Consider the following 24,614-nt stretch of genomic DNA (forward strand, 5'->3'; position numbering starts at 1 on the left):
GCCAATATTATTGAATGGAAAATATCTCTATACATGAAGTTGACTGGATATTCTTTGCAATAATTCAACAATTACTAAATTTAATTGACAACTGTATGAAACAAGAGATGTTTTAAAACATGTATGCCTCGCACTGCCCATCCATTCGGCACATATGTGTCAATATATGAAATTTGTGAAAGAGATGCTTTAATACTACATGTCTCTATGACCTTGAACTTTGACCTGTTGATCTGCAAATCTATATAGATATTTTTTCCATTTATGACTATGAAGCATTCTAAAACATGATGCTAGGTTAAAATATTTTGATGGTATTGAGTTGAAATGCTGTGGCCTTGACCTTTGTCCCGATGAAATTAAAATTGATAGTTATCTTCCATTAATCTTGAGGAACTGACATACCGGTTTGTATGATAGTTGGAAATTGTGTTGTCTAGATATCATGTGGAAATGAATAGTGTTTATTTAAAGTTACAAGCCCTTAAAACATTTGACCACAACATTAAAAGGTGTCTCCCTATCATCCCATATACCGGTACACATCATGTTAACTTTTAGGCCAAAGAGTTCTCTTAAAAGCTTGCAGAAACAAAATGGTCTACACTTCCTTGACCTATTTAACTCAAAATCAATAGGCATCATCCTATTGGTGAAGTATTTAAAGTGCAATTCATAAGAATAGTATAGAAATGTGATAGCTGTTGAGAATAAAACTAAAGTGACAAAAATATGTCACGATGACATGAATGCCATTTGTCAAGAGACAGGTGAGAACTTGAGAGGTAAATAAATACTTATGATAACATGTGTACATGTTGCCTATGAAGGCTTATGCACCAATACTACACAAGTTTATTGGTGGAAATACAATTCAACTTCATACACACCAGTCATTCTATAAACAACTTTTTACAAAAATTAACATGGAGCCATTGTTCATACAACTCTCCACACACAGGCTGCTATTGAAAGCTTAATAAGTAACCTTCCCTCAAAGCAATTGTGAGCAATATCAACATTCACACATACATTAATTTGAATGCTAAGCATGGACTTAAACTAAACATTAAAAAAAAATCAAAGCAATTGTTAACAATATCAAAAGTCACAAAATAAATGAAATCCAATGCAAAACATAACTAGTACTTCAACTAAACACTTGAAAAACAAAAAGCCATGAGGTGTCTTTACATTCACTTAATTTTGATACCATCATATGACTTTAAATTTACCAAATTTTGATATTGACTAAAACACGTAACCATCCCATGATGCCGTCCACGTGACTGGCGTTGTCCAATCAGGTGCCTCGGCAAGGAACTGCTCCATCTCGGGTGTGTGTTTGTCCCGTCCGTGCAGATAGTGGCCTGCGACTCCAATGTCCACCAAGCCTTTCAACGAATCATAACCAGAATCAGTCTGAAAGCCAAATTAAGTATGAGCCAGGGGTTCATTACATAAGCAGTGAGTGTCATCCCATATTAGCATGTGATGTCACACAGGTTTATCAGGACGACACCGTCTGGATTGGACTCCTTTAAGCTTTAAGAGAGACTACTTTTTTTAAAGAAGAAGTCCATAAAAGTTTAAAGAGTTGTACCTCATTACCAGTATGGACTGCACAGGCTAATCTGGGACATCACTTTACCAAATTACCATACACATGAAGCCCCATTTCCCCAGAGCATTACACACTATTATGATATACTTTCCACTATTAAAAGTCATTTTACTCTAACATTAATTGTTTGTTTGCATGCAAAGCTAACACAATTACCGGTAGTATATTTATTTTCCTATAAAAATCAAATGATGATTTAATCTGGGTATTTACGGATTAAGGTGAACAGTAGGAACTATTTTTAGGAAGGAGGGGCTATTTTTTTTGCTTTACTAGAGCTCACTCATGAGGTGTGAATTCTTAAGGCTGTAATATTACAAAGTTTCGACATTCAAATAGTATATTCAAACTATTCCTTGACAAGTCTCAAGGCCAAGTCCCGTATAGATCAATCTTGATAATATCTGGAACGCTCCGGCATGTGAGTTGTGTAGCCGCCGGGTAGATCAGTGTTGTAGGTCCTGGAAAGTCTGTGGGGCTCCGGAAGGCAAACACGACACTTGTTGATCCCTTGTGATCCCTATTGATGGACGTATCAGGGATATATAAACCTGCCATGAAGGTTTTAGGGACAGCCGTATTTGTGCCTTGGTTGTCCAAGTGCACTTGACAGTCCGGGAACACATTTCAATGAAAAATGTTGTAATGATATGGTATTAATTATAAAGAGAAGAGGTGGTTTGTGTGTTCAATATTGTTTATCCTGATGCTTCCATTTGGTGATTTTATTCTTAATTTCAGTCTTTTCTTCTCATGTCAACAAATTTTTATTAAACCCAATAGCCACAGTCATTAGTAAGAACGGGCATATGATAAAGGCAATACACAAGTTATTGATTGCATGTTGCTGCCACGACTGTCTGTGTTGGTGTGGATTGTTGCATGTGGATAGCATGTTGTCACCAGGTTGATGGTCTTTGGAAGACTGTCGACACTCAAACATTCCTAAATGTCCATGGATTGTCCCCGATCTTGATCCTGAGGTATCCCAAAACCATCTGGCACTGCCATGTATACCCGTGCTTATACGGGGCTTAAGTGGTTTAAGTGGTTTAAGTGGACATGCTGAGAATATAACTAACAAGCAAATTCGTTGAATTGATATCCCTCGCCAATATGCTTCTGGACACAAAAGTGTTATATTTGACACTCAAAAAAGCATTTTTTCAAGATACAAAGGGCCATAACTCCGTTATTAAAAGATGGTGTACAATGCCATTTGGCGTGCATCATCCTCTTATCCATATATATACTCATACCAAGTTTCAATGAAATCCTTCAAAGCACTTCCAAGATATGGCTCTGGACACAAACAAGCATTTTTCCAAGATACAAAGGGCCATAACTCTGTTATTAACAGATGGTGTATAATGCCATTAGGTGTGCATCATCCTCTTATCCATATATATATATACTCATACCAAGTTTCAATGAAATCCGCCAAAGTGCTTCCAAGATATGGCTCCGGACACAAAAGTGCCGGACGGACAACGGAAGGAAGGACGGACAACGCCAAAACAATATCCCTCCGCCTATGGCGGGGGATAAGAAAAAACTCCATAGTAACAGCTTTCGTCTCTTCCAACTCAACTTGGGAACCCAGCAATACAAGTCCCTACTCTGAGTTACACTGGTTACATAGATCAGAGTGTCGTGGATTCTCACATTTGTGTGACGGTCTTAATTTTTTTGTTCGTTGGGCACAAGCCATTGCACGACTTTAAATGAAAATTTTGCTATCTAGGGCAAGCCATTATCAACCTTGTTCTGGAAAAACTGGGCATAATGCATGTTCGTAAAGTGTTTCCCAGATTAGCCTGCACACATTGCAGTAAGTCCAGTTTTTCAAGAACAAGGCTCATATAACTAGATCTCGTTGACTAACTTCAGGTTCAGAGAGAATGCACAGTCACTAAAGGGCCTGCCCGTTGGAGAAGTACACTAAGTATGTGGTTCCTATCATAAAATTTGTCTTGCTCTGTGAAAGATGGTCATGATGCATGTGCGTAAAGTGTCGTCCCAGATTAGCCTGTGCAGTCCGCACAGGCTGATCAGGGACGACACTTTCCGCTTAAATGGTATTTTCCGTTTAAAGGAAGTCCCTTTTTACTGAAAATCTAGTTAAAGCGTAAAGTGTCGTCCCTGATTAGCCTGTGCGAACTGCACAGGCTAATCTGGGACGACACTTTACGCACATGAATTATGACCAGCTTTCTCAGAACAAGACACAAATGAACCTTGATCTGTAAAAACTGGGCTTCATATATGTGAGTAAAGTGTCATCCCAGATAAGGCTGTGCAGTCTACACAGGCTAATCAAGGAAAACAACTTCTGCCTAAACTAGAGTTTTGTTTAGAAGAGAATTCCTTTAAACAATTTCCATTAAAGCCGTAAGGGTTGTGCCTGATTAGTCTGTGCTTCTAATCTGGGACAACATTTTACCCACATGCATCAAGCCCACTTTCCCCAGAATGAGGCTAATATAAGTTCAACATCTCATTCCCTACCTTCAGGTACAGAGAGAATGCCCAAGGTGACTCGGGTGCTTGACCATGGGAGTAGTACACAAAGTATGTGGTCTCGTTCATGTCGGCGGGCATGGCAGCAGGCTCTGGGACAAACTCACTGAGGCTCCACCCCGCCAGAGTCACACCCGGGTGCGGGCGAACTTGCACTGTTATGTGGTCGGGGCCTGGGAAAAACAAAGTAACAACAATTGTGATGTCATATATGAGCCTTGTCTGCACTGGCTAATTGTGATGTCATATATGAGCCTTGTCTGCACTGGCTAATCAGGCTACTTTTATGATTTTTTTCAATTAAAGGGAAGCCTTTTCCCAACAAAAATCCAGTCTGGGTAGGAAGTTTCATTCCAAATCAGCCTGTGCAGACCCCAATTGTGCAGGCTCGTCTTGAGCTTATGGGTAAGACCCATTTATGTATGACGCAGTCCAGATTAATACCATCCAGAATACACTAAAGTTTTACCATATCAACATTTGCAGGGCTATTTATTGCCATCAAAATCAACATCAGGTTGAAAATATAACTTGAGCAATTTATATGATCTTGTACGCAATTAATGTTCACGTGACAAGTTGGGTAAACAAGAGCACCGCATAACGGGTGCCAACGCTCGGCTGTTGGTGCATTTTTTAATAAATGAAAGCTTGTCAGATTTATTTATTTTTTAGAGGTCACAGTGACCTTGACCTTTGACCTAGTGACCCAAATATGGGTGTGGCGTGTAGAACTCATCAAGGTGCACCTACATATAAAGTTTCGAAGTTGTAGGTGGAGGCACTTTGATTGTAAAGCCAATGTTCAAAACCTTGACAAAATGTTATGGTTTTAGCATGACGCGGACGACGACTGACACGACACGGCGAGCTGGTTATGACAATACCTCGGGCTTTCTATGAAAACAGCCGAGCTAATAAAATGAATTTCATGTTACAGGAAAAGATCTAGGATCATGAGAGATAATGGTGCTTAAAAGTGTCAGGATGGAAAGGCCAATCAGTGTTAACCATATTTCCGTACAGTTTGCTTAATCCAAGGTTTGCTTAAAACCCATGATGTCCACTTTTTGTGTTCTATCAAAATTGTTATTATAATAACATTAAACTATCCCAACATTAAAATATCTTAGTATTTTCATATTATGAAATTTTAGAAAAAAATTGAAAACCTGTGAACAATTTGGTTTCCCAACATACCTGTTATTTCCAAGTCCAGCTTCTGATATCCTGATGATGTCTCATACTGCTTCTTGACAAGCTCACATTTCACATCAGGCCTCGTGTGTGAAGGAACTGGCAGGTATAGACTTTGTCTGTGGAGAACAAAAGTAATATTGCTGTTAAATCATTCATACATTTAAGCCGCAATCTGAGAAAACTGGGCATAATGCATGTGCGTAAAGTGTCATCCCAGATTAGCCTGTGCAGTCCGCACAGGCTTATCAGGGATGAAACTTTCCGCCTAAACGTGACTTTCGGCAAGGAGGGACTTCCTTGAAACTAAAAATACCATAAAAGCGGAAAGTGTCGTCCCTGATTAGCCTGTGCGGACTGCACAGGCTAATCTGGGACGACACTTTACGCATATGCATTAAGCCCAATTTTCTCAGAACAAGACACATTTATAAATTTCCTATCACTTCAACTATTTGAGCCTTGCTCTGGGAAAACGGGGCTTAATGCATGTACATAAAGTGGTATCCCATATTAGCCTGGGTTGTCCGCAGAGACTCATGTACATAAAGTGGTATCCCATATTAGCCTGGGTTGTCCGCAGAGACTCATGTACATAAAGTGGTATCCCATATTAGCCTGGGTTGTCCGCAGAGACTCATGTACATAAAGTGGTATCCCATATTAGCCTGGGTTGTCCGCAGAGACTCATGTACATAAAGTGGTATCCCATATTAGCCTGGGTTGTCCGCAGAGACTCATGTACATAAAGTGGTATCCCATATTAGCCTGGGTTGTCCGCAGAGACTCATGTACATAAAGTGGTATCCCATATTAGCCTGGGTTGTCCACAGAGACTCATGTACATAAAGTGGTATCCCATATTAGCCTGGGTTGTCCGCAGAGACTCATGTACATAAAGTGGTATCCCATATTAGCCTGGGTTGTCCGCAGAGACTCATGTACATAAAGTGGTATCCCATATTAGCCTGGGTTGTCCGCAAAGACTCATGTACATAAAGTGGTATCCCATATTAGCCTGGGTTGTCCGCAGAGACTCATGTACATAAAGTGGTATCCCATATTAGCCTGGGTTGTCCGCAGAGACTCATGTACATAAAGTGGTATCCCATATTAGCCTGGGTTGTCCGCAGAGACTCATGTACATAAAGTGGTATCCCATATTAGCCTGGGTTGTCCGCAGAGACTCATGTACATAAAGTGGTATCCCATATTAGCCTGGGTTGTCCGCAGAGACTCATGTACATAAAGTGGTATCCCATATTAGCCTGGGTTGTCCGCAGAGACTCATCAGGGACAACACTTTCCATCTTAACCAAAATCCATTGAAGGCAAAAAATTTCTTCCCTGATTAGCTTGTGCAGACTTCACAGGCTAAACTGGGTAAAAATGTATGCCCATATAGAATGGTACTAAGCTAAAAGTTGAAGATGCAGTCACAACTGACGTAAGGTTATCACAATAGCTCATCTTGAAAACAAGAACAAATCTATATTGCCTCCACCTGAAGTGGGGGCAAAAATGTAGTGAAGCATACTTGGGCGGTAACATGGAGATGCAAGGTATGATAAACGGCATGCCGCAGTATGGTCCAAGTCTGCAATCCACGTCAATCGCATCCTTCAGTTGAGGCATGGCCCCCAACAGGTGCTTGTTGTTGTTGTAGTCGAAAGGAATGAGCCAAATACCTGAGTCTTCATGGGTCACATGACTTTGTAAGTCAAAAACTCTTCGTCTGGTATGCTGTAGATGAATTAAGTATTTTTTAGTTCTGGGCCAATTCATCTTCATAACACAAACTGTTCTGCTGTAAATTAATTTAACATGTATTTAACTATGTATTTACAATAAGTTTGCAGTATAACATAAAACTATATAGCCTGTATTTCGAAAGAAGAGAAAGCACAAATAGAAGTCAGAAAATGATGCATCCAAATATAAATCTTAGAATGTGGTCGGCATTAAGCTTAAAACAAGAGCACCGCATAACGGGTGCCAACGCTCGGCTGCGGGTGCATTTTTTAATAAATGAAAGCTCGTCAGAATTTTTTAAAGTTTTTTTTCAGAAGTCACAGTGACCTTGACCTTTGACCTAGTGACCCAAAAATGGATGTGGCATGTAGAAGTCATCAAGGTGCATCAACATCTGAAGTTTAAAAGTTGTAGGTGAAAGCACTTTGATTTTAGAGCAAAATGTCAAAGTTTTAGCACGACGCCAGCGGACGGCGAGCTGGCTATGACAATACCTCGGGTTTTCTCCGAAAACAGCCGAGCTAATACAAACAAAACCATGTGACTCAGGTTTCAAAGCCCCTTGAAACAACATGATGCATTCAATAAATGCTGATACACTGGGTGGATCCCTTAGCAGTATTGATCCATTGGCCCATTTTAATAAGTTTTATTACTCAAATAGGTCAACGCCAAGATCAAAATGAAGATAGGTAAGTGCATGTTGAAAGTAAATATCAATGTTATTAAGTCATTTTTTAAGCAAAAATAACAAAAATCCAGTCAACATGGAAAGTGTCATCCCTGATGAGCATGTGTTGACTGACCAGGCTAATCTGGGATGACACTTTACGCATATGCATTAAACCCAGTCTTCCCAGAATGAGGACAAGTGTGCATAGCTACATCCATGTTGCACATACTATGGCCAACAGCCTGTTAGGCGAAGGATGATCCTTGTCACCGCTGTACGGAAAGCCGAGTGGGGAGACTACTATGGCACACACCCAGACGAGCACGACCACAGCTAGCACAGCACAGATCTTGCGGATGTTACGACAAAGGTAACACAGGCTGACCTGCAAGGGGGATAATGATAAGTGTTGATTTATCAATGTTGTAGTTGTTGCTAAATTTCAGAATCCCATATTATAGTTCCTGAAGGCTAAGGAATTGTTTAGACACATTATCCTGTATATTTTAAATAGGTTCAGTAGATTAGATGACTCTGTATAAACATATTTGAGCCTAGGGTAAATGGGGCTAAATAGAGAATAACAGGTTACTGCCTGATCTTTTTGTAATATATCAGGCAAGGCTTAGAGTTATACAATTTTATATTTTATTCGTGCCGAGCCTGATATATTACAAAAAGATCAGACAGTAACCTGTTTTTCTGTTTATCATACCTCTACTTCCACGATTTTAAAGAAACAATGAAAAAATCGCTAAAAAAGCTGCATTTATAGCAGGAAAGAATATGACTTTTGTCGTTTGACGTGTTAATAATGACGTCATGAGCATGCGCGCTTAAAATTTGTAAAAAATGTTTTTTGCTGTTTGTGTTGCACTTTGTGTTAAAAATATATTACATCTTGGTATCAAATTGTTTGTTTTGTTGAATCTGATTCGATTTAACTAAAAGTGATTATATATTACTTTATAGTTGATTCTGTGTAAAATGACCATCCTCCACACAAGACTGATATAAGAACTTCCTGTTGACCATGATATAAAAAAATATATCAGGCAACGTTGTATCAGGCAGATATCAATGCGGTGGTTACGATAAATGCATGTTATCACAGCGTCTGCCAAGACTAGCCTGATCAGGCTGTTCTGGGACAACACCCGGCACACTGATTTTTGTTCAGGAGAGACTTTCTTTAAACCAAAAATTCCATACAAGCCGAAAGTCTCGTCACTTATTAGCCTGTGTGGACTGCCCATGCAAATTTCGAACAACACTTAACACACATGCACAAAGCCCAGTTGTCTCAAAACTTCATTTCAAATCTGTAGCAATAATTAAGCTGAAATAGCATATACATTTGTAAACAGGAGTGCTGTAAAATAACTGTAACAGTTTAATAAAGGTACAATGTGTGTAGTCAATATTCAATAAGCACAGTAAATATAATAATATGCTTTCTAAAAAACATATTGCATTCATATATTACATTATCATAATCTTTTGATCAGCAATTTCTACTTGCTCTCAAACACAACATACCAAATAGCCAGTGGTTGGAATGAGCAGAATAGCCAACAGAAGTGAGGCGGCAATGTCCGCATTGACAGAGGTTCCTGTCCTGCCAAATATTGGAATGAAGAGTGTAAACACTGCATGCGACATGTAGATCGTCACTAGTAGCGGCACAAATAACGAGGCCAGATGAAGACTCACAAAGCTGGTGACATGATCTGAAATGTACGGAATTCGATAACCATGGTATGCATTTCTATAAAGTGAAAGATTATTGCAAACAAAAGTTGAACGCTTTTTCTAGATAATAACAGAGGTTAAAACTATTTTGGAAAAAAAAGTTTATTTCCTTAATAACAATTTAATAATTTGATTAATATCTCTCTACATCTTCATGAGTTTTCCTAAAATAAATAAAAGTCATGAAAATTGAACAATTTTTTTAATTAGTTGATATATTTCTAATAAGGTGATAACCTTTTATAGTACTGTATTAATTGGTCGATCTGGAAACAGGCCATAATTTAAAGTTAACTTTACCATTCCAGCTCAAAATCAAAGTGAAAATGGCTATATGAAACCAGAATTAAACCAGAAAAGCCTGCCAGTTAGTTGCAGTCTGTTCAGGTTTTATACTGTTTTCTGCTCCTCAATATCATAGGGTTGGAAATGACGGCTTTAAAAATGAATATATTACACAAGTGTTTAAATTTAATTAGATTTTTTAAGAAACTGCAAAAATGTCAAAGTGTGTCTCTGAGGGGTAAAAAACGATGAAGCCTAAATGTCATGTTCAAGCACAAGCGCTGGTATTGGACGACACTTACTTTTCCAGTTCCAGGCCCTAGCAAGCCACATGGTGCGGTCTCTGATCACGAGAGGCCCCAGGACGTACAGCATGGGCATGAAGGCACTGCCCATCCCCCTCAGGGTCAACAACAGCAGCAGTATTGACCAACCCGTCAGGGTGGCCTCGAAAAACAGCTTCTCGTTGTACCAGCGACTGTTGGCCTGAGAACATTGACAGGTTTGAGCCTTGCACTGGGAAAACGGAGCTTACTGCATGTGCAAAAAGTAAACAAGGACAATTTCCGTATTGAATGCATTTTGTTTAGAAGAGACTTGCCTCAAAAGAAAATTTCCATTCAAGTGGAAGGGGTTGTCCCTAATTAGCCTGTCCAGACTGCACAGGCTAATCTGGGATAACACTTTCAAACATGATTTCTTACAGAAGAGGCTCATTAACTTTTATTTTTGTTACCATTTAATTATATGACAGCTCAGCTTGTCCTTTGCACACACAAAAACCTGTTTGAGGGTCAATAGTTAGGAATGCTTAATGGATATGTTAAAGGTTGATTTTAACAACTAATTAAAGAACAAAGTTAAATCAGAATACAATCTGGATGGAAGGCAGCTGTTATCAAAACATGAGCTTACACAAGACAGTCCAATGCAAAAATAAGATAAAATATTACTGTGCAGTTGTACAAATGTCTGTTTTTGCATAATATTTACGAAGTTATTTTTACATGTTTTTATTTGGACTTATTACGAAGATTAATGAATTAAAACCAATGTAAACATGAGTATTTTGTTATCGGCGGATATTTAAGTAAAAGACGCGTCGGCCTTACCGTAAACAGTCATATCATTCCTCCACTACGGAGATTTTTTACTTAAAAAAGAAAACTGCCCAAAAATATGGATTTTTTTAAAATTAAATTTAGTACCACACCCATAAGTTGAGTTGACTTTTTAGGTCAATTTTGGGAGCGTTTTTAGATCGACTTATGGCTGTGAATGTACTGTACTATAATTATTTTATTAATATTCTATCTGAATATTAGAATATTCAGCAGAATTTTGACAATTAAAATATTTCTTCCATCCATAGTTTAAAAGTAAACTTGTATTGCTTAACATTTAATTTCGACAAGAATTTGTGAAGTGTGTGGAGCCAAATGTTACACAAGTTAATGTATACAGGACTATTACAAATGTCAATTTTTCCATGATGATTGACAGTTTCAACTTGCTCAAAGAAACTATTAAACAATTAAAATAAAGTTCAATGGCTATGTTCAACAAGCTCTAAATATAATTCAGTCAAAGCATTTAAAAATATTCAGGTGCAAACAGAAACAAAGTGAAAATTAAGCTGCAACAGTGCTAGACACAGCAATAAAACGCACACAATACATACTTTAAACCACCGATCCTTGAAGAAATCTTGCATATAAAGTACAACTATCACCGATGGAATGAGGTACAGAGGTACGAGGTTGTAGTTATGCGTAAACCAGCTCAGGTTGCTGCCTAGCAATGTTATGGTTAGCGCCATGGCAACACAGGTCAGGATGACCGCTATCCAGGTGAGAAACAGGGCAACTGTAGCTTTGAGCAAATTCTTCATGAACATGGGATCATGTTCATCTGAAATGAGATCGAAATCACACTGCCAAGTTCATTATGTGCCATGCCTTTGTTGGACTTTCCACAAAAAGTCATGAAAGGACGCAACAAAAATTTAAAATGGGCCAATTCAGTGAATTACAGACATAACAATATCATTATAAATAGAATTGGCACATTACAAATATAACTGGCACATACCAAACATAACTAGTACAATTTAAATATTACAGGCAAATAACAAATATAACTGTCACATTACAAATATAGTGGCCTCGTAACAAATTTAACAGGCACATTATAAATGTAACAAGTGCATGGCAAATATTTAATGAGCTGGTAGTACTATTTTTTTTAATGAACATTAATAATTAATTAATCTTAAAAATTGGTCTTTAACTGAAAGTAAAACGATATTGTCTTCTCCTATATTACATCAATATTTCTATACAATTAACCCATTTATGCCTATCATCTAGAAACAATTGGGCCTGAAAGGCCCAAAGTCGCTCACCTGAGATAACAAGATATTATTGGGCATACATGCCAGAATTTTTCAGGTCCAAATCGGGACTTTCCATAAAAAATTGTCGGGACATTTTACCAAAAAGCAGGACACCTGAGACGATCAATCATTCCACATTTTGTTTAGTCAATAGTCAGTATATTACTTACAAAAACTCTAAATTTCTGCCCAATACTGACGATAAATGTGTGTTCAGAATTTCGTGAACACAGAGTCGTTCTCCATTTTCCGGAAGTAAACACACTCCATAAACTGAAATGAGGGGTATACCCGTGTGCCTCGATTTGACATCCAATTGGTACAAGGATATTCCCCATTCTATACATAGATGGTGACGTCAGTACGTTATTGTAAGACCTGTATGTACACAATGGGATATCCCCTTGAACATATGTTAATCGTGTGACACGATGTGAGCGCATCGAGTACTGTTCTTATTCAATCAATCATAAATTAACTCTGAATTTAGATTGATGCAATATGTACAAACTATTTTCTGAAAATAAGTCGAAAACGAAAGGTAATTTGTGAGAAACATCAATGTGAATTGGTCAGCATTCAATTTGGTTGATGTACAAAATCGGTGTTTTGAAAGGATTTATAACCTTATGTTGTATAATACACAGGATAATTAGAGCTGCAAAGATTCACCAACAGCCCCATTCGATTCGATTTCGTTTTCAGACAGTCCGATACCGATTGTTTCGATTGATTCATATTTCAACCTAGCTTAATCATTTATTCACTCTTCTGCTTCAAATTAACATTTCTGTTCAAATGTGTTGCATTACTAGATATCTTGGGCATTTGTGTGTTTGTTAGATATAGTTTGGTTGGTTCAACAGTGTATTAAAAACTGTTGAAAGTGGGTTAAATTAACATTTGTAAGAAATATTTAGCAAGAAACTGCCAACTTTCTGACAAACTATGTCAATATTTTAATAAAACACATAAAGAGAATAGCAAATTAGGAATTCAATATTTATATCAATAAACTTCTAACTAGAAGATTGTGTTGACTACGCAATAATATAATAAATAAATACATAATAATAAGGCTGGCGACTTGAGTAGTTGCACTGGTGATACCTTCTGCTTAATCAACGTTATGTTTGCGTTTGACATGTTAAATTAGATTAATGGTTGAGCCGGACTTAGGGTACGCCACGTCCATGAGGCACAGTTTATACGTAGCTTTATCGGGAGGGCTACCAGCCAGAAACCCAAAATACTGCCATACTTTTGATTTTAGTTTCTTAGACGCATCTGATAATTTCAATTTGTCGGTCACAACCTGTTCAGCCATTTTTACGCTTTTTCCAAAAGTAGACCGTAACGCACTTGATTGGATGACTAAAGTAATAAGTAACCAATCGCCCGCGTCGTAATTACAGGTAAAGATAAAACCTATACCTTCCCGTATCAAATAGTCACAGTACAGCGCGCTTTACGTATCTATGTTTATATGTTAAAGAATCAAATCCAATTTGGTAGGGATGGTATCGTAATCGAATCTACGCATTTAAAACCGATTTTCGATGCATCGGATCGAATAGTTGCAGCTCTAAAGATAATAGTATCGTTTGACTTGATTGGGCCATTAAAAATACAAACCCAGGTGGTATTAATTTCTGTATGATACATCTTTCGATAGCAATTAGCAACCCCTATCATAAAAACACCATGGTGTGAATGCTGATTAAATCAATAAGTTGCCGATAAATCGCTGATAAGGTGTCAAAAACAACACTGGTGCACTGGAGTAGTAGAAGTGGGTTGTTAATTGGGGGCAATTAAGGGATTAGCCATGGTAAGTTTTAGCCAGAAAGAGCTCGAAAAGCGAATTTTATTTGGAAATTATAGACCTTACATTGTTTTTAACAAATGTCGGGACAAATCGTCTCATATCGGGATGCCAGGACAAATTGTCCAAAAGCTGGACTGTCCCGCCAAGATCGGGACGTCTGGCATGTATGTTATTGGGAAAAATCTTCTGACCAAGTTTCACGAAGTTAGGAAAATAAATGTGGCCTCTAGAGTGTTAACAAGGTTTTACTATAGCAATATAAGGAAAAATGTTCCGCCACTGGCAGCCATGTTTTTCAACCAACCAGCATCATTTTTGAACTCGTCCAAGATATTATCGGGATGAATCTTCTGACTAAGTTTCATAAAGATCGGACAGTAAATGTGGCCTCTAAAGTTAACAAGATTTTACTATAGCCATATATAGCCATATAAGGAAAAATGCCCCGCCCCTTGACATCCATGTTTTTCAAGCAAACGTAACCATTTTTTAACTCATCCAAGACATCATTAAAACCAATCATTTGACCAAATTTCATGAAGATTGGACAATAAATGTGGCCTCTAGAGAGTTAACAAGGCAAATGTTGACGCCGCACAACGGACGACGGACAAAAAGCGATCACAAAAGCTCACCATGAGCACGTTGTGCTCAGGTGAGCTAAAAAGGCCTTTGCAAACAGCGTAGACGCAGATGAGACGCCACATGATGCGGCATCTCATCAGGGTCTGCGCTGTTTGCTTAAAGGAATTTCTGTAAGAAATATTATAAAAATAGGAATAAATATACTAGATATCCCTAATTTTGGAAATAAATTGATCAAATTTAGAAGGATGGGAGAATCCACTAGGCATAAATGGGTAAATAAGTTCCCGCTTAACCCTCAACATGAAGCACTCAAGCTGACCTGAGGGGATGAGGTTGAATGTTTTCCGTATGATTCTGAAGACAATGGTGGCCACAAGGGCGCTATTGATGACGATGGCCACGCTCTGTGGGTAATAGACCATGAAGTAGCCCACAAGGTCAAAGTAGATCATGGTGCCGTCTCTCTCGTCCCCGGGGTCGGCCAGGCGAGGAGAGGAGGAGAGGCGACGTAGGAGGCCCAGCAGATTCTCCCCTGGATAAGATAGCAGGAACTGTCTAATTGACCATCATACTACACATTTAAGTTACAATAAAGTATAATTGCAAAGAACCAACATCTGTAGGTAGGTAAAATGATTTATTTTGGTAAATGAGAAACGCTCTGGGAAAATGGGGCTTGACGCATGTGCTTTAAGTATTGTCCCAGATTAGCATCCACACAGGCTTATCAGGGACACTTTTTGCCTACACAGGATCTTCTATTAGAAGAGACTTCCTTCTAACAAAAAGTTCCATAAAAGAAGAAAGTGTTGTTATTGATCAGCCTCGGCAGACACTACAGGCTTATATATGATGACACTTTAGACACATGCATTAAGCCCCATTTTAAAAGTGTGAGGCTCAAACCTATTATTTTCCTTTTAATTGTTCACATGTCCACCTATTTTTGAGCGTACAGATCATACATTCTTGTTTATTGTGAGCACAAAATTCTGTAATAACTTAAAAGTTTTTCAAAACAGGGCCCTAATCTATATCATGCAAATTTCAGTATTGAATATGACTCACTTGCCCAAAGACCCGGACAAATAAAACCTTACAAGGAATAGAATTAAAGTTAAACACAAGTGATGTGTAACACTATGTCCCCATATATTTTACCTTTGACCTTGAAGGTTTGAACTTTGACCTTTCACCACTCAAAATGTGCAGCTCCATGAGATCAAGTTTGCACAAACAAACAAACCAACAAACAAACCAACAGACATGGCAAAAACAATATGTCCCCCACTATAGTGGTGGGGGACATAAAAAAAGATAACTTATTATGGACTCAAGTTCAATCATATATGTCATAAGTGTTTTTGTCGCAACAATTTTGCAATTCATGCTCCATTTGGCAGAAACTTACCAGCATTAACTCCTTATCGCCAACTGATAAGCCAAGTGTTGTTGTTGTTAACACCTTGTCAGCGATGAAGATCTATTTATGTTTTAATGTTCTCTTGCTATCGCTTATAACAGGGGTTCTTGCAACCAATAAATGAATTTGTAACTGATATGTGATGTCTGAAAAATCCCACTGCTTTTTGTGTTTCTTGTCTTAATGTTAATAATAATATCTCATGTATTTTAACAAAACTTGATTTAGATAAGCACTTAAAAGACGCCAACAAAAACAGTTATACTTTTCAATACAAACAAATGCGTTTGAATAACTCCCAGAAATTGACATCCACTTTTATTTTTAGAAAATATTTTGTTCACGTTGCATTCAATCTATATTCCAATTCACTAGTCTATTTGTTGTTAAGATTAAATGAGAACATTCTCCAACATACTGGGTAACTTGTTGGCAGATGTTACCAACGTTCTGATTGGAAGTCAGTTACATCAAATCTTAAAATAGAAACATAATCCACAATTAAATTTACCATAAACGTCTGGACGTTTGTGTCTTCAAAATTTTCAAACACAGTTATTGTCAATATTGGCAGAATTTTACTTAAAAAGTAAGTACCGGTAGCTTCTGAAAGGCATGCATCATGGACTAAAATTAAATTTTGTTTTTAGGGTCCATGGAAAAGGTCAAATCAAATGTCCTGACAATTTTCACAAAATGTTATGGTTTGGACAATGTAGAAAAATAATTGCATATATGGTACCATCCATTAATTTAATTAAGTAAGTGTGTACACATGTATTTCTCAAAATGTGGGATAATCACCATATCTTCTTTTTAAATGACAAAAATACTGAGATGAAACCACAGTAGCATCAGCAGGAGATCATTAATATCAGTGCTACATATTTCCCACTAATCAGACACACAGGACAAAAGCACTTGAAAAAACACAAACACCAGTGAATAAAACTGTGGTCACAGCCTTTGAACTGTCAGTGCAAAGCAAACCATTCAGGAGCTTAAACTGGTTTAAAATAATTGCTTTAAGTTTAATCATACATGTATAACATTACGTATTTCTTGAATTTAGTGCAGATAAAATCAGGCAAGTTGAAATTGTATGAGCAAGTCCTACAAAAAAAGCTTTCTTAAAGTCTAAAAGTTGCAATCATTTACAATAATTGGAAATGTGTAACACACAAATACATACTTTCTATAAAACACATTTATATACAAAGAGAGTATTTTAATTTATTTTCTCTCCACCTTTGGGTCAGAAGATTCAATCCCTAACACTAAAAGCTGATTGTTTGAAATATCTTTTTCAAGATTTATCAAGTAATGGTTTTAAAGGGGCCTTTTGACAGATTTTGACATGTTTTGAAGTTTGTCATTAAATGCTTTACCGGTATATTGATAAATGTAAACATTGGATCTAAAAAGCTTCAGTAAAAAATCAAGAAAAAATTTAAATTATTTTAAAAAGTAGCCCGCAGCAGGGCTCGAACCAGTGACCCCTGGAGTCCTGCTGCAAACACTAGTAAAAACTAATTAGAACGCTCAGCCATCCTGCCAAATATGAATAAGTGACATATTTTATACTTTATATAAGCAATCTTCGTTGTTTCACAAAATTAAAAACAACAACAGAACTCTCCAAATTATTCAATCCTTCGCGTTGCAACGCTTTATAATTTTCAGGTTTTTAAATCGTCAAAAGATGCATATAATGGCTATATTAGACCATGGTAACTGTTCAGTATTACTGTTTCCTCACAAATATCATAACTAAAAAAAATGTGCGAATCTGAAACAACTTTTTTCAATTTTGTCAATTTACCAAAACGTGAAAAGATCCCTTTAACCCTGAATTATACTTTTTAAACATGATAAAAGGTATAGCACTTAGAAACGTCTAAATTAAACAATTTCATACATTTTTTCAATGAGAAATCGGGAAATGTCATAGCCTTGAGAGCTCACACTGAGAATATTTTGGATAGTTTATCAAAAATAAAGCTGACAAGCAAAGAACAAAATTTCTAACTTAACTTTCCAGCTATTTTTCCCGCAATAAAAAGTCTGAATGACTTTTTGCTTCCATAAGCATTCAATTGGTATCTACTAACTTTCTTCAAATTATGTCAAAAACATAATGTTGCTGCACCCTGTGAAAACAGGTCTTGATACATGTTCGTAAAGTGCCATCCCGGATCAGCCTGTGCAGTCTACACAGGCTCATTAGGGACCACACTGTTGACTTAAATGAAAAATTTAATAAAAGTTAAAAAAAATGTTCCTGATTAGCCTGTGCGGACTTCAAAGGCTAATTTAGAACGACAATTTTCGCACTTGCATTAAGCCCAGAACCATGCTAATATAATGACATAACCAAACGTACCTCCTCTCTGTACACAGCCAGGCTGGATGTACCTGTTCTGATCATTCTGTGTGTGATACACGTAACCGTTGGTTATGTATGCTATGTCCAAACCTGAAAAAATTAACATAACACTGAAACACACACAACCAACATTTATCATGCAACTCGTTTTATATCGTCATTTTAACTTTTGTTCCATTTCATATACCAATGATGTAACCCACCTAGACAAATTTGTGAAGATAATCAAATTCAATCCCAGCCCTCTCAGTTTTCAAAGCAGACACTCAACTGCACTGCTATAAAAGCTAGTTTATATAATTATGAGTTAGCTTTTTTAGCGTTTCGGTAAAGTGTCTGCTTTTTATTAGGGTGCCACATAATTATGATAACCCTTTTCTATGTTAATGATGGATGGAAAATTAACATTCTATTCTATTATATCTTTAGAAGCAGCCTCAAGGAGCAAAACAAAATTGTTAAAACCAACCGATGAGCTGGACAATATTGCAACATCAATAAAATAAAGAATAACTTTTACCAGCATAACCAAAGACAATTATACCAGGTATTTCCCCAAAGTCTCTGTAAATCCTGAAGTCAGTATCAGAGGGTATCACTCCACTCTGGAAGACCTCCTGTCCCAAGATGGACCCACTGGGGTAGGGGGCGGAGTCCGCATAGGCACGCACCAGCCAGGGGTGGGAGGGGCCTCGCAAATAGCAATTATAGATGATTATTCTACAGTTTGTAAATAAGTATTTTCCTTCACAGAGTTTTTTTTCTAATGACAATAAAATTATAAATTGACAGGAAGTTCAAAATTGTAAGACAAAAATCATGGAACACAAAGAAACCTAGTTTTCAATGCAGTACTAATACATTAATTTAATTAGAATTATTTTGCAGTCCCAAACTCGTTCTGCATGTGAGCTTCTTTGACACACTGTTTAAAAACAAGGGACAAAATTGTCACGAAACCAGATTTTCAATTTGAAAAAAAAAAGTCCTAGAAAGGGAGACAACTCAAACTGAACTGATTATTTATAATTGACCCCCTTTGTTTCAAAATAAATATATTTTTAGTCGTGGCGACCTTGACCTTGGAGATATTGACGTAATTCTTTCGTGCAACACACTGTCCAATGATGGTGAACAAATGTGCCAAATGAATTTAAAACTGCAATAAATGACATAGTTATGGCCCGGACAAGCTCATTTATGGCCATTTTTGACCTTTGAACTCGAAGGGTGAACTTAACCTTGGAGATATTGACGTAATTCTTTCGCACGACACACCGTCTAATGATGGTGAACAAATGTGCCAAATGATTTTAAAATCTCACAATGAACCACAAAGTTATGGCCCGGACAAGCTTGTTCCGCCCGCCAGCCAGCCCGCCCGCCCGCCGACATTCACCAATCTAATAACCAGTTTTTTCCTTCGGAAAACCTGGTTAAAAATTGACCTTGACCCAACTGACCCAAAATGGGTTAAGTCTGCGCACATGATACCTACTCACTCATTTCTGCATAACATCTCCATCAAAACTCAAGTTATTACATGAAAACTGTATTTTTAGATAGAGTGACAGTGACAAAACTGACCCAGAATTCAATACCAAGCTTTGTCTTAATGTTAGCTTACTACACATAATGGTCCAATACAATACCTGCATATATACTCATATTATATAGCAGAAAAGTTTTTTCTATTTTTTTCAAAGTGAACTTGACTCAACTGGTCTTAAATATTATCCCAGGTTAGGTCCCAATGAAAGCTTGTTATATACACAGTTTCAGGGGCAATACTGTCATACAAAAATTCAGGGGCAATACTGTTATACGAGGTTTCAGGGGGCAATACTGTCAACATGTTAACATGGGGAGGCCAATGTCCTGTCATGACTCTCCAATAAGACGAAGACGCAAACTGAGTTATAAACTGGAACAATCTGTTTCCCAAGCTTTCATGGACAACCTTGATTTTCAACTTCAGTGTAAACCTATTAAATATATAAAGCTGAGTCAGGGCTTTTGGCAGGAACATTACTCTTCCCCTTAAAATTGGGAATTAAAGCAAAAATTATTATTTCTTTAGCCAACACTTTAAGTCAAACATTTTGCAAAGCAATATTGAAAAAAGTGGCCTAAGGAAAGAATTGGTGAAAGACTTTTTCTGTCTATCAGATAAAGCTGTGTTTATTTATATTCTTTTTTCCATCCATTAGAATATCAAACACACCTGTTTGGAAGACAATCTCCCAACCTCCGGCTCCAGCAGAGTCAATATTCACAAAGGCCTTGATGGAGTCAGCCCATGGATGCTTCGTTATGAAGCCATGGCTAGCCTAGAATGGAAATATTCAAAAAAATGAAAATAAATAAAAGAAATAGTTGGGTTATATATTCTGATTTGAATATTTCATTTTTTATGAATTTTTGTTCAAACAAATGTATACTGTGTAAGAGTAAAGTTGCAATTTTGGTTTGTGCAGAAGACTTTACCGGTAAAAGTGTATCAGTAATTGTTTGGATAGCAGCTGCGAGCAATGAACAAGATTGATAAGTTGCATACAGAAACTAAACTATTAAGAGCTGTCTCCATCAGAAGACATATGCCCCCAAAAAACGCTTTTTCGAAACTTCAACACAGATTTAGAAACCCAAACGAGACCCTAAGTTCAAGGTCAAGGTCAAAGTGGTCAAAATGTGTGTGGGTATGGAAGGGCCTTGTCCATATACACATGCATAACAAATATGAAGGTTACATCTGAAGCGACATGAAAGTTATGAGCATTTTTCGCGCGGAAAAGAAATTTTTTGATGATTCAAGGGCTGTTACTCAAAAGTGACTCTGTAAATTTTGCTGATTATCGAACTTAAACTAGATTTTATTGCCTTACACATTTTTATGAAGTTTGGTGAAGATCCAATGAAAATTGCTTTAGTTATTGAGCGGAAACGAGAAAAAAATCAATTTTTCGATGATTCAAGGACCGTAACTCAGGAGTGTCTTGGTCAATTTGGCTGATTATCGTACTTGGCCTAGATCTTATTTTTGATGATTCAAGGGCCATAACTCAGAAGTGACTCTGTAAATTTTGCTGATTATTGCATTTAAACTAGATTTTATTGCCTTACACATTTTCATAAAGTTTGGTGAAGATCCGATGACAATTGCTTTAGTTATTGAGCGGAAACGAGAAAAAACTCTATTTTTCGATGATTCAAGGACCGTAACTCAGGAGTGTCTAGGTCAATTCGGCTGATTATCGTACTTTGCCTAGATCTTATGACCTTACACATTTCCATGAAGTGTGGCGAAGATCCTATGACATTTGCTCCAGTTACTGAGCGGAAACGAGAAAAAACGCAATTTTTCAATGATTCAAGGGCCGTAACTCAGAAGTGTCTGGGTCAATAGTGCCGATTTTAGAACTTGGCCTAAATGTTATTGCCTTAAACATTTTCATGAAGTTTGGTGAAGATCTGATGACAATTGCTCGAGTTTTTTAGCAGAAACGAGAAAAAAACAATTTTACGACGATTCAGGGGCCGTAACTCAAGTGTCTGGGTCAATTTGGCTGATTATCAAACTTGACCTAGATGTTATTGCCTTACACATTTTCATGAAGTTTGGTGAAGATCTGATCACAATTGCTTGACGTATTGAGCGGAAACTATTCTGGACGGACTAACGGACAGACATTGCAATTTTAATGTGCCCCCAGAACCTATGTTATAGGGGCATAAAAAGTACCCAGAAGTATGGTCGAATGCCTTTCAGCACATTTTGCATACCCAGGGTACATAGTAGTATACTTAAGAGCACCCAGGATACTTTAAAGTACCTAAGCAAACAACGACCAATTGAGCGTCAGTTTGAAAGGGTATTAATACACGGTGTTTAATCTATTTTCTAAGATAATTGACATTCTATTCATAGTTCAGCGTCTTGTCATTAAGACAACAGATGCAACATGACCTTCGATAGCCGAACATATTGCTTTTCCATATTTTAAATCCAAGATGATCTACCATAATCAGAATTTGAGTATCTTATCAGAATTTTGTTTCTAAATATTGACCAATTAAATTTATTAGCAATAAGCATAAATTTATTATGGCTTAAAAGCTTTTATTTTAAACAAGCTATATGTTCTAGACACATCTTAAATTTATATTCTAAGTACTATTCAGTTAAAGCAATACAATGCCCCTATCTTGTGAACGAACTATTTCATGGGCTTAAGTGATCATATGAAGGAGAAAATGCAATTTATTATAGTAAGTATAAATGTCAGCGATGACAGCTTACTTGTAAGAGATTTTCCTCAGCTCCATTGAACAGAAAAATGATGTTATGAAGTTGTTTTACAGGTGATTGCGAAAATACCCTCAATATTTCCAGCATAACAGCACAGCTAATGGCATTGTCACCCGCACCTACATTGAAAAACAACTATTAAATTGATGTTCAATTATCCACACATTACTTGACAACTAATCACTCAATGAAAACAAAGAAAGACGTATTAATATATGCAAGTTAAGCTGGTTAACTTAGAAACATTATACAACACATAGAAAAAACTTGAATATTAAGCGCAACAGATAATAATTAAATAATTGCCTCCAGATAATATGAGATTTTAAACATTATCATATTACAGATAAATGTGTTTCATGTAAATTAAACAACATCACTAAGCTCATAAAAAACATTGATTATGGAAATTGGTTATGAACGATTACATGTACTTTGGCAAATGTAAAAAACAGTTTGTGAAAGCTATTTAACCCTTTTTTCCATAAAAAGCAAAGTGAAAATGGCTTTTGCAACCAGTATAAAACCAGAAAAGCCTGCGAGAAACTTGCAGTCTGTTCAGGTTTTATGCTGTTTGCTGCTCATCAGTAACTTAGGGGTTGGAATTGAAGCCTTTAAAGCTTGAATTTAGTAAGAAAGGTATCAAATAAATGAAACTTTATGAGGGACTACAAATGCGTCAAAATACGTATATAAGTGGTAAAGGGTCAAACTGAGGTCACAGAATTTTGTTATGAATAAGAATGTGTACCTGGGCTATCAATAGAACTGTCAAAATGGCAACTCATCAGGAGACTATGTTCTGATCCCAATTCAGATTTCAGCATCGCCGCAACATTTTTGACATCTCTGTATACGCTTACAAAATCGGATAAAAACTCTATATCAAATGAGCCTGTTGCATTCTGTTGATCGATAAGGATATACTTCTGAGGTAACGCATTTGTTTTTATAATTTGCAACTGTTTTAAAATGTATTGATATGCATGTATTTCATTTGCATCACTTCCAACAACCCTTGGGCCATGTAGAGAAAACTCTTGCATATGTTTTCTAGCATTGCTTTCGTAGAATGCATCCTTTTGTGAGAATTTCCCCTGAATTTGAGGTTCAGGAAATGAAAAACTGCGACTTCGGACGAAACTAAATATGGCACAGTAATACATTACGACAGCGAACAAAACGTATACAACATTAACCCCATCTTCCTTGAGACATCTTTCATTAATGCCATTTGACAAATGTCCGTTTTGATGTCCATTTACTTCCAAATTGGCGGATTTGTAAGTTCGCTTCCGTGTTTTGCTGTCACCCATGGACGCGGCCATCTTGAAAATATCCGATCTATTCGATTAAACGTTTCCCTGGAAACATTTAATCGGTTAACACTCTGTCGCCATCGAACGTGGCCAGTTGCTGATTTATTATTTATAAACGAAGAAGAGAATCAAAACACACAAAAATCCGATTAAAAATAGTGTAGTAATCCATGTTTACTTATAAAACGCTGCATAGTGGATTTCTATTGTTTATAAAGAATGTCCTCGACAACATGATCTACCTTATTGTATTGTAGTGATTACACAATACTGTAGTACTGTATATTGTAGTAAATTAATTAAGTGTAGACTACCGGGGAAGCATTCAATCGATCAAGAAAACACAATGCAAAAGCGGATTGTTCTAGATCGTAACCAGTAGCTTTATTTGGTAAAAATAATGTATCTCCCGATTTACAGACATAATGTCAGTACGGCAGCCCAGGAGTGACATTTTAGTCTTTAGAGAACTTAATCATAATTAGTTGCAATATAATCGAACTCCCAGCTTCTTGTCCCTTGAGGTTTACACATGTTCATGAAAGCTCAAAGCACTCAATAAT

At 37.0% G+C, this 24,614-nt stretch overlaps 1 protein-coding gene across 2 annotated transcripts; it reads right to left on the reverse strand.

Annotated features, from left to right (window-relative positions):
- Positions 1-259: 259 nt before the first annotated feature.
- On the reverse strand, positions 260-24,310 carry LOC127862336 (endoplasmic reticulum metallopeptidase 1-like). Of its 2 annotated transcripts, none has more exons than XM_052401418.1 (14): positions 23,484-24,304; positions 22,724-22,851; positions 20,648-20,753; positions 18,968-19,114; positions 18,421-18,513; positions 14,934-15,146; positions 11,485-11,714; positions 10,106-10,289; positions 9,306-9,496; positions 7,996-8,151; positions 6,879-7,084; positions 5,345-5,460; positions 4,133-4,317; positions 260-1,422 (listed from the first exon to the last, which is right to left on the reverse strand). In XM_052401418.1, exons 1-14 carry the CDS (start codon positions 24,058-24,060, stop codon positions 1,252-1,254), a joined length of 2,703 nt encoding a protein of 900 aa, XP_052257378.1. In that variant the 5' UTR covers positions 24,061-24,304; the 3' UTR covers positions 260-1,251. The 2 variants fall into 2 exon arrangements, with proteins under 2 accessions (XP_052257378.1, XP_052257379.1); XM_052401419.1 differs by lacking the exon at positions 260-1,422 and adding an exon at positions 1,827-2,144 and having other exon boundaries at positions 23,484-24,310.
- Positions 24,311-24,614: the final 304 nt, after the last annotated feature.

The sequence above is a fragment of the Dreissena polymorpha genome, chromosome 16 (genome assembly GCF_020536995.1).
Source record: "Dreissena polymorpha isolate Duluth1 chromosome 16, UMN_Dpol_1.0, whole genome shotgun sequence".
Taxonomy (NCBI): domain Eukaryota; kingdom Metazoa; phylum Mollusca; class Bivalvia; order Myida; family Dreissenidae; genus Dreissena; species Dreissena polymorpha.